Source organism: Protobothrops mucrosquamatus, unplaced genomic scaffold (assembly GCF_001527695.2).
Source record: "Protobothrops mucrosquamatus isolate PMUCROS unplaced genomic scaffold, P.Mucros_1.0 scaffold2481, whole genome shotgun sequence".
Lineage (NCBI taxonomy): Eukaryota > Metazoa > Chordata > Lepidosauria > Squamata > Viperidae > Protobothrops > Protobothrops mucrosquamatus.
The window spans coordinates 122,974-137,595 of NW_015388549.1; the positions used below are offsets into that span (position 1 = coordinate 122,974).

General features: G+C 35.3%; 1 protein-coding gene across 1 annotated transcript in view; it reads left to right on the forward strand.

Annotated features, from left to right (window-relative positions):
• Nucleotides 1–1,959: 1,959 nt before the first annotated feature.
• SLC24A2 (solute carrier family 24 member 2) overlaps nucleotides 1,960–14,622 on the forward strand; it is a 63,660-nt gene continuing 50,997 nt past the window's right edge. Inside the window, exon 1 of the mRNA XM_015825096.1 lies at nucleotides 1,960–2,889. Within this exon, the coding sequence (XP_015680582.1) occupies nucleotides 1,960–2,889 (930 nt within the window). The remainder of the gene's footprint in view (nucleotides 2,890–14,622) is intronic.

Genomic DNA, 14,622 nt, shown 5'->3' on the forward strand with positions numbered 1-14,622 from the left:
AGCCGGACGGCGAGAAGAGGCGCCGGCAGAGGCTGGTGCTCGTCTTGGCGGGAGCGCGGGCCGGAGTTCAGCCTGCGCTCGTCTTCTCACGTGGCCCGGTAAGAGGAGGCGGCGGCAGCAGCGGTGGGTCAGCCGGCCGGCGACTCGTCCCTTCTCCTGACCTTCCCCGCGTTTGCCCGTGGCTTCTGGGCGGGGAGGAAGGGCTCGGGCTGGGGCATTTCTTTCGACGAGGGAGGCAGGGAGGGAGGGTGGCCGGCTCTGGAGTCCTGGGCGGCGTCGGGAGGGCTTGCAGCGTTTGTGGCATCCTCTCGGTGGAGGCTGGAGAAAGTCTGCGGAAGGGAGCCGCAGAGAGTGGCCAGCCCGCGCTTCCCTCCGGCTGATCCACCTGCCGTCGGGGCTCTTGCTTTCTTGAACCCGGGGCGGCTTGGCCAGGAGCAGGTACTGCCCTCGTCCCCTGATTTCGGGGCGAAGGCGCAGCCCTTGCTTGCTTGAACTTTCCGATGGGTGGGACGAAGAACTTCCCCCCGCCGACTTCTCGCCCTGCCCCCCCAAAATAGGCTCCCCAATTAGGGAATCCTCCTAAAAAGGAGGCATACCGTTTGGGGGTCATAAACCTTTGGGGAGCTCCAGCACGGCAATCTGTATCTACTCGGGAGTAAGAAATGAGAGCGAAAGGGATTACTCCATAGAGCAATGCGTGCGCCCTGTTACCAAGCTTAATTACGTAATTTTAATTACTTTTTCTTTTTTTAGTAGTAGATCTGCAGGGGGGGGGGGCTATTGACTCTGGCCTTTAATCCCAAGAGGGTGAGAGAGGTGACGTGGGTGTTCTTTATGGATTCCCAGATCTGAATTAGAAAATCTGGTTTGGAATTCGGGTTTTGGAAGATGTCAGTGATATCGTTTTTTGGGGAATAGTTTCTTCGAAGCAACAATAAAGGCAGTACAGGAGCCCTGTTTCTGCACTGCAGTGTAATCAGTAAAGTGCATAATAATAAGAGTTGAAATAGAGTAGACCTAAAAAAAAAGAAGATATTTAACTCCTTAACTTTTGATATGTTTACAGGAATACTGTTTTCTGGGAAAGAGAAGATTTAATTTAACTCTTAGGTTGTGTGTTTACCGACCTGTGGTGGATAGTTAGAGAAAGATACGAGGAAATGTGGAAGATTTTTACATTTTCTGCTTTATTTGAAAGCATAACAAACATCATATTCTAATTGGGCATGTTAATTTGAAGATTGATTCACTACTTAGATACCTCTAAAGTACCTAGGTGCCAGTTTGTTTAGACTTCGGTTAGACCCATCTAATCAAAAACTAAAATAGCTTGGTGTTTTTAGGGGAATATAAAAATGAAAGCGGAACATCTTTCCATTTTGTGTCCCTGACAATATTTAAGGTTCATTTTCATGTTCTTAATGTAGTAATGAATTTATGCTGGTTTGTTAATGCACATAAAATCAGCTTCAATAAATTTGACAAGCATGCCAAGAAAAGTAGTAAGTAGAAAGAAGCTATTATGAAATTGTTGCTCTGGAATCGTGAAAGAAAAAGATTCTGATTCTTTTATAGGAATTAAATAAATAGAACCAAAGGATGCAAGGTTCAAACTTGACAGTGAAAGATTAGCTTTTAAGATAATTCCAAATTTCCCAGCATGCATAATATTAAGAAATACCGGATAAATGTGTTTTTATTGTAAACTTATTGCATGTTATATAGCACATTAAAATTAAAAGTGTGTTTACAGGACAATGTTTTTAGATGCATCTGATGTCAAACATTTCTAAACTGATGAAAATATTTATCTTTTTAATCATAGCAAAGGCATGAGCTTCATAAATCCTTGGTTCAGAGGAAATGTCACAGTACCATTTATCTGAAGAATAAAGGAACTATGAAAGAAAAACCCATTGGACTCTGAATTCTTGGACCACAAACAAACTTACTTCAAAAATGGTTCAGTACAAAAATATTGCTGCTCATTTTCTTGAAGAATGGTGCCTGCAGGAGCCATCGCTTGGCTTTAAGAAACATCAACATATAAGGAAAAAACAGAGACTGATTCGGATAACAGGACTTTTTCTGGGTATTATGGCCATGAGCACACTTTCTCTTTCAGTCAGTGCCTTTTTCCAGTTGGAACCTTATAGCACAGAGACAATCAGCAGTCCGGACAGTGAAAAGTCCAAGTCAGTGCATCAAAGAACTTTATTGGGCTATCAAGAACAGAATCAAAACGATACTCCAAATTCACCTATTTCTTTGAAATTAACAGATGAATTTAATAACCACACAGAACATTCTCAGGGAGACTACCCAACAGATCTTTTTTCTCTTGCGGAAAGACGACGGGGTGCTGTGATCCTTCATATCATTGGGATGGTTTACATGTTTGTAGCCTTAGCTATTGTCTGTGATGAGTTCTTTGTTCCTTCACTGACAGTCATCACAGAAAAACTGGAAATTTCTGATGATGTTGCTGGGGCAACCTTTATGGCCGCTGGTGGTTCAGCCCCAGAACTCTTTACTTCTTTAATAGGAATCTTTGTATCGCACAGCAATGTTGGCATTGGAACAATAGTTGGATCTGCAGTATTCAACATCCTTTTTGTGATTGGGATGTGTGCTTTATTTTCTAAACAGATTTTGCACCTTACTTGGTGGCCACTCTTTCGGGATGTATCCTTTTACATCCTAGACTTGATACTGCTAATCATCTTTTTTTTGGATAATTTCATTAGGTGGTGGGAAAGTTTAATATTGCTGAGTGCATATATATGCTATGTGACTTTCATGAAATTCAATGCGCAAGTAGAAGAATGGGTGAAAAGTAAAGTTAGCAACAACAAAGTGGATAAAGTATCACCAGAACCTGATGGAAAGGTTAGTTATTACAAAGAAAAATGATTGTAGTATTAATGAAATCTTTCTGTATCCACACTTACGTACCAAAAATATACCATCGGTATATTGTCCTGATTTTTCTATGCCAGGAGCAGATTATTTTTAGATTAAAGTTTTTATCTAAATAACATTTCATCAGAGTTTTGTATCTACAAATGTGAATATGTGGCTAACAATCAAAGAGCGTTTAATACTGCTATAAAAATGACCAAAACTGAATTTCAGAAATAAAGCATGTGTAACTATGAAATAATATATAAAGGCACAAGGAACATTCAGTTCAACTCGTATCAAAAACACATTGAAATAATAATGGGACAGTTTCTAAAGGCAAGCAAAGTATCAGACAAGCCCATATAACATTATCTGAATGTAAACACTTATTTGCTTCACCTTAGAAAATAATGAGGATAGGATTTACGTTGAAGAAGAAAAGGCAGTATAATTAGCTATCCTGCTTCCAAATCAAAGCATAATGTGTTGTGGATGTATTATGCTGTTTTGTTTATGGATTATGCCAATCTGATAACCAGACTTTACAGTTTAGTTTTGTTTTTGATCTCTTCTGTGGCACAAAATGTACTACTCACAAATATTATATGGAGGAAAAAGTTGGCTACTTATAAGATGTGGCCTAGTATTTCCCGTATATGTCAGAAATACTTGTTAGAAGATTGTTACAAATGAGAAGATTTCATGACAAAAAGACTTTTTGGCTGTTCTGGGAGTTTCACATCAGGGTTATTTATGTGTGTGACTCATGCTTCAGTTTCTTAACATCGGCCTCATTGAATTATTTGTTAGATAATTTTGGAAGTGCAACAGATTATTGTAATAGAATGGATCTGCCCGTTCCACAGTTTTGTATCTGAGTTTTTGTGTTCTATAGAAAGACTGCATTCCTTTAGGCTTAAGATGACAACTTGCGTTCATTTCAAAGGGATTAGAAGTTATTTCTATTGTTATGGCTTAGTTTGATAGCAGGTGTGTATTTGTGACAAAAGATAGACTTCCCACTAGAGATGATGTAATTTGACGTTTCTTCGTGTTTAAGTAATTTCAAGATAGATATTTTTTAATCATGTTTAAGAGCAGTTAAGTATCTCAAACCCTAATTTACGGTTTAATCATTGTGATCAAAGATAGCAAAGATAGGAAACATACATGCCACTAGGAAGAGGGCTTGCTTGGATGAATATTTCTTTAATCAGTTCTTACCCTGCTACCCTGGTTAAGGAACTAAATTTGGAATTTTCTACAGTGGGAAATTCTGATATAGGGAAATTATAATGAATACAGAATGAAGAATTGAGCATTATTCTGGATGAAGAAGGTTTGCTATACTTGAACATATAACTTAATTGCACTAAGTAAATCAGGGTTTCAGTGTGGTTATTATAGCAAACACAAAAATAAACCTTGTACAATGACAATTTTTCAACTTTATCAAGTACAGAATATTATGGTTTTGAGCACCAGGATAACGCAAAATACAGTTTTCACTGTATGAAGTTACATTTACACCATGAGCCTAATCTATGACAGGACTTGGGGCTGATTACATATTTTATTCTTTGTTAGATTTATATTCTGCTTTCCATTCTGGAGTTTATTAGTTAAACTGGCTACTGATGTGGAGATTTGGTGTATGTGTGAGAATGTCATTCACTCCATTTTAGTCCTGCTGAATAGTGTAAGGACTTTTTTTAGGCTTGAATATAATTGAATTCACCATAATGTACATCATAATGCCTCACTAGCTTCCTATAATGGTTTATAAAGTCATTGTTTATCCTTTATTTTGACTAGTCAAGTAATATTTTGTTTTGAAAGAGCTTTGCAATGGAAACTTTAAATTCATTTCTAAATTTATACAAGTGGTATTGTATTGATTGTTCACAATACAACAACAAACATTATGAAGAAATAATATCAGTTCAAACAGCATTGATAAAGAATGAATGGTAGTAAAATATTCACAAAATACCACTTAAAAATATACATTATTCATATCTGCCATAGCATAAAGTTATAAAAGTGCAAAATTAGTACATAGATGCTTATTTATAGAAGAAAGTCTTTAGGTTTCTATTAAAATCAACCAATGATTTTAATTACCTCCAGAGCCTGAATCTACCTTTTTCTAAGCTAGGTCTCCTTTCTTGATGGCACTCATAATATACCAAATAAGATGCTTAGAAAGAGCTTAATGGAGAAAGATCCATGCCATAGAGGGCTTTATATGATAAACACTTCAAATTGGGCTCAGAAAGCAAGAGGAAGCCAATGTAATTAAGCCAGAACAGGTATCATGTTCCCAAAAGGAAACATCAGACAGAAGTTACTGCATTCTGGATTTATTTTATTTTCCTAGTTTTCAAATGCATTCCCATGTACATTACAGTAATCTATTCAGGAGGTAAGGAGTAAACAAATCACAAAATTCAGGTCAGGTCCACTCTGGATGGGGTGAAGTTGATAACTCATACAGCTAAAAGAAAAGTATCCCTCATTCCTATGTCCAGCCAGGTATTCATGACAATATGAAATCAAGTAGTACCCTAAAGTTACAAACTTCTTTCAGTGGAAATGCAATCCTTGCCTGTGCAGGGAAAATGCTCCTTGTACTAGAGTTATCACCAACAACCAAATCCCCTGATTTATCTAGATCAGTGGTTCTCAACCTGTGGGTCGGGACCCCATTTGGGGTCGATCGACCATTTCACGGGGGTCACCAAGCAAGGCTGTCCGCCATTTTTTCCCCCTTTTCCGGCGGGTGCCTTACCTCCCTTGGGCTGGGCCAGCTGGTGGTCGGCCTGCTCCGTCTCTGCCGCTTGCCAGCTATGCCTCGGCCGGCGCAGGGGGCGGAACCACGCATGCGCGGCGCTCCCGGGCAGGGAAAGTCCTCGACTTATGACCGGTTGGGTAGTCCTCGATTTACGACCGGTTTAGTCCTCGACTTACGACCGGTTTAGTCCTCGACTTACGACCGGTTTAGTCCTCGACTTACGACCGGTTGGAGTCGCGGCATTAAAAAGGTTGAGAACCACTGATCTAGATCCAGGTTTATGGTTCATCAATACCACAGTCTGGTCCAAGGAGGAGCTGATTACAGAGACTAATGCACCTTGTGAAGATAGAAGAAAATAGAAAGTTGTCTAAATCCAGTTTTATACCTCCTGACAATCATACCCAGAGGCTTCATATAAATATTGAAGAACATAGGAGACAGAACAGAACCCTGCAGTTCCCTAGCAATTCTAATCCTGATACTGGATCTAGAATAGTGGCCCCCAACCTTTTGCACACCAGGGACCAGTTCTATGGAGAGAGGTTTTTCTGCGGACTGGAGGGGGCGTGGTTTTGTGTGTTGCCTGCATCCCGTGGATGGGACTTTACTTGTTTGCATGGCCTGGTTTCTGGAAAACCGTGGCCCAGTACTGGTCCATGAACCAGAGGTTGGGAGCCTGATCTAGAAGCTGCTATCAAAGTAGGAGCAGCACCATGATAGTCTCTGATATCCAACTTCCAAGTGTTCTGGAAGGGCTTAGTGATCAGTAGTATGAAAAGCTGCTGAGAGATCCAGGATTTACTGACACAGAGACATTGTTTCCCTGTTACAGTCTTCCAGCAAATCATTTATCAAAACAATCAAAGTTGTCTTCTTTTCTTGCCCTTGCCTGAAACCAGAATAAGACAGCTTCAGATAACTGTTTGGAATTGGCCAGCCACCTGGCTTACAGTTGTTAAAAAGGGAGAAACTTGTTTCAATTGAGAGTGCTCCAGTATATAGGTTTACTCAGAAATAAGTTCTATGAGATTTAGTGGAATTATTTCCAGATATAAATGTTTAGTGCCTTAGGGTCTGGAAAATATTTTGGAAATATGGCCTTAATTTATAATACAGGTGGATTTTGTAAAGCTTGTAACATGATATTTCTGTCTTCTTAAGCAAACATTACATTAGTACATGGACACCGGCTTCTAAAGCAATTATTGAAGTGGTAGTCTTTGCTGGGCAGATAATGTGCCTTGCAAAAACATCTGTTACAGCCTGCAGATTTTATCCTGTATTTCAAGGACATTATAGTAGTCAAGGACAACTGTAAAGCAATATTGTGATCAAGAATCAAGAGGAATTGATTTTGATTGCTAAGTGTTTCTGTACCTTTCTATAGAATATTTAATTTCTAAAAAGCAGTGGCAGCAGCCCATCATAAAAATGAAAATATATTTATCTGGCAGTACTTCTAGGTATTTAGAGTATGCAGAACTGACTAGTTAGTTCCTTATTTTGGGTCTACAGGTACCCAAAATGCCCTTTAGTGTTGTAAATCTGGAAAGGTGTTAGCCAAAGAAAATTGCTGACCCTGGTATTTATCGTTTAAGACTATACAGTAACCTGAGAGAAGGTCAAGAGACTTCTAAGATACCTAATTAAAGAACCAAAAGGCTAAAGGGTAATCCTAGCAACCAATCTGCAGTCTTAACAAAATGTACACAGTCCCAATTAAAAAAGAAAGAAAGAAAGAAATAAGCTGAAGATATTCTGTACAAAACTGTTAGTACAATAGACAGTCTAAGGAAAGGTCTAAAATCAAAAGCCGAGGACGAATTTAAACATGAGTATGCTGGATAGATTTACGTTTAATTTTACCATTTGGGTGAAATCTAGGCCTGCATGAAATCATAACACTTCAAACCTATGTATTACCTAGAATTAAACCATTTAGAGTTTATTTTTAAAAACCCTAATAAATTTGCGTGCGATAGAAGCTTAAATTAATCATGTATTTTTTTCAATACATTGTGCTCTAAAATGTTTTGTATTAATCAGTTTTTAAATCATAGAAAAAGCTAGTTTCTTACGGTAAATGTAAGAAAGTAAGAAAAAAATGTAATTCTTGTCTATCACAGCTGTGGAAAAATTGCCTTCATTTTGTTTACAAAGCTTTGGTAAATAGAGGATATTAGCATATTGTATAAACTGACCAGAGATGTAGTAAGCTGGAGAGTTACAGGTTAAATTCCAAGTGGCAGGAAAGGAAGTAACTTTAATACACGTTGTAAGGAAACTCTGCAAGTGGTAGAATCAGGATGTTTGTAGTATGGCTTTTGTCAAAAGATGCTTAGCTTATTAACCTGTCTTCAGTACAAGACTTGATAAAAACACATAATGGGAGGGTAGACAGTTACAAAAAGATAATGGTTTTTGCAGGTGGCACAGGTTATTTACAAAACTGCTTCTCATTCAATATAAGCAAACTATAAAAATACATGGAGAAAATTGGAAAATTATGTTTCATTGGGGTCGTAAATAAAAATATCACAAGGGAAACAGATGGGAAACAGTCTATCCATATCACTTTTTCTTTGTTCTTCATAAAGATACTTCTTTGCCAACAATCATCAAGAAATAACACAATGTTAGGATCTCCTTTGGATTTAGTGTTAGCATTTCTTATACTGCTCTTTCTCTTTAAATTAAGTTTAAATTCTCTTTACGTTTTTCTTACATCAAGGAACTTTTAATGTAAGTCATTCCCAATAATGGTTTAAATATTTCTCTTCATAGAAGTTTTGCTTCAAAATTGACTGTTCCCACAAAAACCGAGAAAACTGTGATAGCTTCAACAGTTATATATTATATAACTATTATTTATTATACTAATATATATATAACATTATATATTATATAATATATATATATATAAAGGGGGAGATATATAAAGTAACTTTGAGAAAGTTTTTAAAGTAAAGGAAATGTAAAACAGAAACAGTTTATTGTATTAGGATATGCGATCCTCTTTCGTCTAGCAACTCTTAATTTTTCAACAGAAACATCAAATTTGCTAGATATAATGAAACATTTAAATTTTAATACTGACTATTTTTATAATAAGAAGAGTTGACATCAACTTTTATACGAGCAGACTTTTACTTGCATAACAAGACTTGCCCTTGCTCTCCTCCCCCCCCTTCACATAATCCTCTCAAGTAGATTTGGTGTGGGGGAATCCATTCTGCTGGCAGATGCATTTCCATCAGCAGGTAGAGATTATTGAATACAATTAGTAGTGCTTCATTTTGGTATCTGATGAAATGAAGTATTCTTATTCGTTGTTCACTGGGGGAAAAATATCCAAAATGTACGTTGGTGAGTGGCTTTATTAGGATCAACCAAATTATATAAAAGTGTATGCACGCTGTCAAGTGTTCTAGAATTCTTCAGTAGGCAAAATATTACCTTTCCCCTCCCATAGGCATATAATAATGTATACATTACCTTAAGAGAAAATTGGGACTTATTCTCAATTATTCACACAAAGGAGTGAACTGTAGATTAAACAAATCAGTTTAGACCACTATGCATGCCTACTCCTATGTATTATGTTCAGTGGAACTGTCCTTTCAGGTAAATAATCATAACTCATCATTCTGGTGTTTTTATAAACTTTGACATATTAGATAAATTGTGAGACTTGTCGATATCTATTGCAAGCTAGTTTAAAACCCCAAGGAGAATTCCTGAAAATTATTGCCACTTTTGATTATCTTTGATCCTAGAATGGGGCCAAGGTTTTGGGCCTTTTGTAGAGATATTTAAATGATGGCAAATTTAGAAATTTCTCATTTTCCACAAATTATTTGTCAATATTTAAATACAATATTCTGATTTCAGTTGATAAATTATACATAGCTGTGACCTTAAGCTATCTAAGGGGACATTAATAGCTCTATAGACGGTCACCCCTTTAGAAAAGAATAGTGGAAGAGAGAGGGAAATTCTCAAATAGATTTTTTTTACTAAACAAATATTTTTACAAATACTGAGAATTTTCTCTGGCAATATGCAATTAAGAAAAAAAGCGAGATACATCCGAACAGTTTTTACATAGTTCAGAATGTACTGTAAATATATTTCTGGGAAAAGTTGAAACTACAGTAATGGATGTAATAAAACTGATCACAAATTATACTCAGAAAATAATATTGCAGTAATGTTTATTGCATTGAAATGAATAAAAATAAAAGGTATTATGAATAAATATACATATAAACAAACAAACAAACAAATAAATAATTTTTCACTTTTTAAAGCTTATGGCTTATATTTTGGTATCCTTAAATCAATTATGAATTTTTCTAAAATTTGTACATTTGCTTTAGCTTTTCAGGTTTCTTTAATCAAGAGCTTGTAGAGGTGGTACTGAAAACTTAAGACTTCAGTGATTTTTGTAAAAACACTGATTTTAGTAAAGTTCGATATACTTCAACGAAGCATTTCTTACACTAACCAAAAATGCCCTTGGGATCATTTAGCATATAATAGTTATTGTTAGAAGATCCTGAATATATAATCTGGTGTATAAGCTTAAAACTAGGGATTTCCCTAAAAATAATATTAATAAGGAAGAACTAGAGACAATTTGTTCCTGATATTTTATGGTTTGACTGAGTCAAAGAATGACCTAGCAGATCAATTTCATAGTTCTTGAGCTTACATCAAAAGAATTAAGAGCATGGAAATAGAAATGTATGGACTATTAAATGTATCTTATTTCTTCATATTATAAAGCCAATTATTTTCTCTCATTAAGCAAAATCACTCACAGCCTTATTTTTTTAAATCTTAACTATTTAAATTTATTTATACGTAGTTGTGTTAAATTTAATTTTAAATTTTATGCAACTGTTAGGAAATAACTTGAGGGAATAAGCTATTAATACTGTGCCAACCTGTAAAAGGTGATAAACTTTGTGGAAACTTTGAACTTTGCTTATAAATATGCACTTTCGCTTCCACTGTAATCTCTATAGGTGAACTCAGTGTAGTCTCAGGCTTATCATGTCCAAGCATATAGTAATTTTTGAACATAATAATTAAACATTAAGAAAGCATTATGTTGATGCATACAATTCCAGAATATGACTGTGTATATATAGGCTATTTATATTAAGATAAAAAAAATTGCAATATTTTTTTTCTTTTTGCATTCCAAATTGTGGAAGAAAAAGGAATATGAAAAGAAAGCAAACTTGCCTGACTTTTTAATTTTTGCTGGAAAGCCATTTCTATGTAGTGTAAGAAATTTCCAGTTTTTGAGTATTTCACGTACATGTGAAATAAATATTTTACCTTCATTTAATCTAATTGTACAGTCAGAAAAGCATACTCTATAGAGCTCACTAAAAGAAATGGCTTAAAAGCTATGGTTTTAAAGATTAATGAAGGCAAGTGAATCAATAGAATATAGATTCTCAGCATCTTAATACTGCTTTGTTTTTGTATTTGGATTACATGGCATTTCCCGGTAAGGCATTAGTTGCAGAAGAACAGAAGAACAGAGCAAGGGTATCAGAGCACTTTGTGCATTTTCTTCAGACTTCGTTGCAAAAGTAGCTGCTTCATGTTAACAGTTTCAACAAAATTTTAAAAAAAGATCTTAACGTATGTTTACAAGGACAAACTTTGTACAGTGACAAGTGAATTTCACCACTGGCGAGAACACTTGTCAAATTGTAAGACACACCAATTAAATAACATTAAATGATATTATTTAATATTAAATAATTAAATAATATGGCAGGAAATAACAGTATTTTTAGGTATATGGATTATCTTTATAACAATTTATTTTTAAAATATATTAGAAAAAAATTGAACTCTCCATTTCAAGTTCCTAACAAATATATATATATATATATTATTTTGAGGAATATAATGTTAATTGATTTATTTTGTCAGTCTTAATATTCTGTATACCCTTTATGGAAAAGTGAATTTTAGTATTGAAAGAGTTACCTGTGAACTGAGGAGAGTGGATGCTTTATGTCCATTGGGAACAGGTGCTATTAAAGGAGAAAGAACAAATGGCAGACATCTCCATGGTGGAGAAAGATTTATTTGGTTAAACTAACCATTTACTGTAATATCTAAATTTGACTTTTTTTTCTTTTCTTCATTGTTATTTTATCTTTTCCCAGCTGACCCATCAATAGTTATGGATTTTTTCCCCTCCACCTCTTCCTCCATCAATTTTGTGTGAGTTTCTATGATTTTGGTTAGTATATGTTAGAATAATTGGTATATAGTCACTGAATGCTTTAAGTGCAATAGTTTAACAGAATAACAGAGTTGGACGGGATCTTGGAGGTCTTCTGGTCCAACTCACTGCTCAAACAGGAAATCCTATACCATTTAAGACAAATGTTTGTTCAATCTCTTCTTTAAAATCTCCAGTGTTGGAGCACCCACAACTTCCGAAGGCAACTCATCCTAAAAAATGAAAAATTCAGTATACTAAGGAAGCTTTTTGTGTAAAATTTACAAACATCTGTGGGAGCAACTTACAAACATCTGTGAGATAAAGTATAAACTTCACATAACTTTGGCTATCACAGTTTTTTTGGGGGAAAACCTCTGCATCTATCCTTTAGTGGATGTGGATAATTCAGTCATTTGGTTAATATTTACTTATTTTTTCTAGGCCTTGCTTTGTTGGATTGTGGCCTCTGGCAGATACATACTATATATGAGAGTATCAGATACAACATTTATTGTGGAAAAGAATATCTAGAATTGGTTTCAGCTGGACTTGTCAACTGTGGGTTAACAAAGCAGAGAAATGGGGCATTGAACAGCTTTTTTTATCTTAAGTTTAGAGATTGGATTGGGAGGGGTCTGCTTTTTTGTGGGGATTGTCCTAAATTCAGAGTTGACTTCCTTTCAGGTGACTATTGCATAAGGATTAATATCAGATGTTAAAAGCAACACAGCCAAACCAAAGAAATGTGTTGGATGTAATCAATATTACTTGATGGAATGAAATGGCAGAAAACCAATACAACATTTTGGCATCAGTTTGTCTCACACAACCATGTGTTTTTTGTTTTGTTTTTTGTGGATTTCATAGTTCTCTACAAGAGGGTATCAGTTACCAATTTTTTGAGGATGTAGGAAATTGGTGCAACAAAATGGTACAAAAATGGATAGCCAATCTTGGCAAACATTTTCAACAAACACTTGTGTTGGAATTTCTACATAGATCATGGTTCCTACTTCATTTTTTTAAATTTCTCTGGAAAGAAATTAAACCATCAGAGGCTTAAATAGCACTTCAGCTTATGGTCTTTTGATAAATGTCTCGCTTTTTCTTTTGTCTATAATCCCTGTAATGTATTAAATTCATTTTATATGAAACCTTTTTTTATTTTTTTGCTTAATATATGCCAAAACTTTCATAGTTTTATCTTTCTTGTTTAATACATTTGGCTTTTCTACTCTTAAATTTTATTTTAGAATCAGACTTATTAATTATAGGAAGGACTTGTCTTTTACCAGATTTATCATCTGACTAAAGAGTGAAGAGCTTCTTATTAGGTTGATTACTAAAGAAATCTTAAAGGGAGTGAATAATATTGTTTATAGAAAAAATATGAATTATTTAATTTTTCTTTCTGTTTCTTATTTTTATAATAATTAAAAGTTCAATTTTAACAATAAGTGTAATTTTATTCAATAACGGTATTTTGATGTTTTAAGCATCTGACACCTTAAATTGTCTTTATAGCTCATCATTAAGCGAAAAGCAACAGACTTGGCAACAAACACAAGCAAAGTTTATAAAAATTGCCTTTTTATGCAACATAAGTAATGTGACTAGTTTTTGAAAGCTATGTAGACAACTAGTATTTTAATATTTGTGCCTTGATTACACTAAATGTGTTATCAAGCACTACCAGAAAGTAGTATATTATAAGCTAAAGCTAGATACCAGTTTAAATGTATTTATTTGAGAAAACCTGCTTTTAAACATAGCTGAATTTTCATACTCCATTCTCTATTCATGTTGGTTTAAGTGGGTTTTCGACTTCTCTGGTATGTTTCTAGCAGCAAATATATTTAAAGTCATTGTTCATGAAAGTGGTAGTTAAAATCTCAATAATTTTGTAAGATTTTCAAATAAAAATAATTAATACAAGATGGATGGATGGATGGGGAGAGAGACGGAGGGAGGGAGGGAGGGAGAGAGAGAGAGAGAGAGACCGAGACCATCACATGAGATACAGCTGTTGATCCAATATTGCTTGAGTGTCTTATCACTGAAGAATTTCCAGGCAGTGAAATAGATTGGGAGGCAGTAAAGTACATGTAGCAAAAATTTCAGCAAGAAACTGAATGAAAATTAGTCAGAAAACGGTATCATGTCTATTACATAGCAATAAATCCTCTGTGTCTGAGAACAACTGTCCTATGGAAATATCTCAGATGATTCAGGGGCTTACAAAAGAACCATAAGCACCAATATTTAATTTATGGAGCATAAATTAAATATTGGTGCTTATGGTTCTTTTGTAAGGCACTGTGGATAAAAATCGCTTGCCTCAATGCTGACCTGCACGCCATAGTTGAGGCAAGTTCAAATTAGAGATCCATTGCCCCATCTGGTCTGGATTTGTGGAATCATTTTCAGCTTGTGATAATACTTAAAGCTACACATTCAGCCACGTGCATTTATGACCCAGTCTGTCATGACTGATTTGATCCAGCCAGGGGGATTAACCAGACGGATCCAGAGTGTAATAAATACATCTTTGTGGAAGAGATGGGTGTCAGATACCTTAAAAGTATCTGCATTGTGCCTGTTTTTCAAGGAATCCACACTGGATCTCTTTCATTTTCAAAGCTATTATCCAATTGCTAGTACT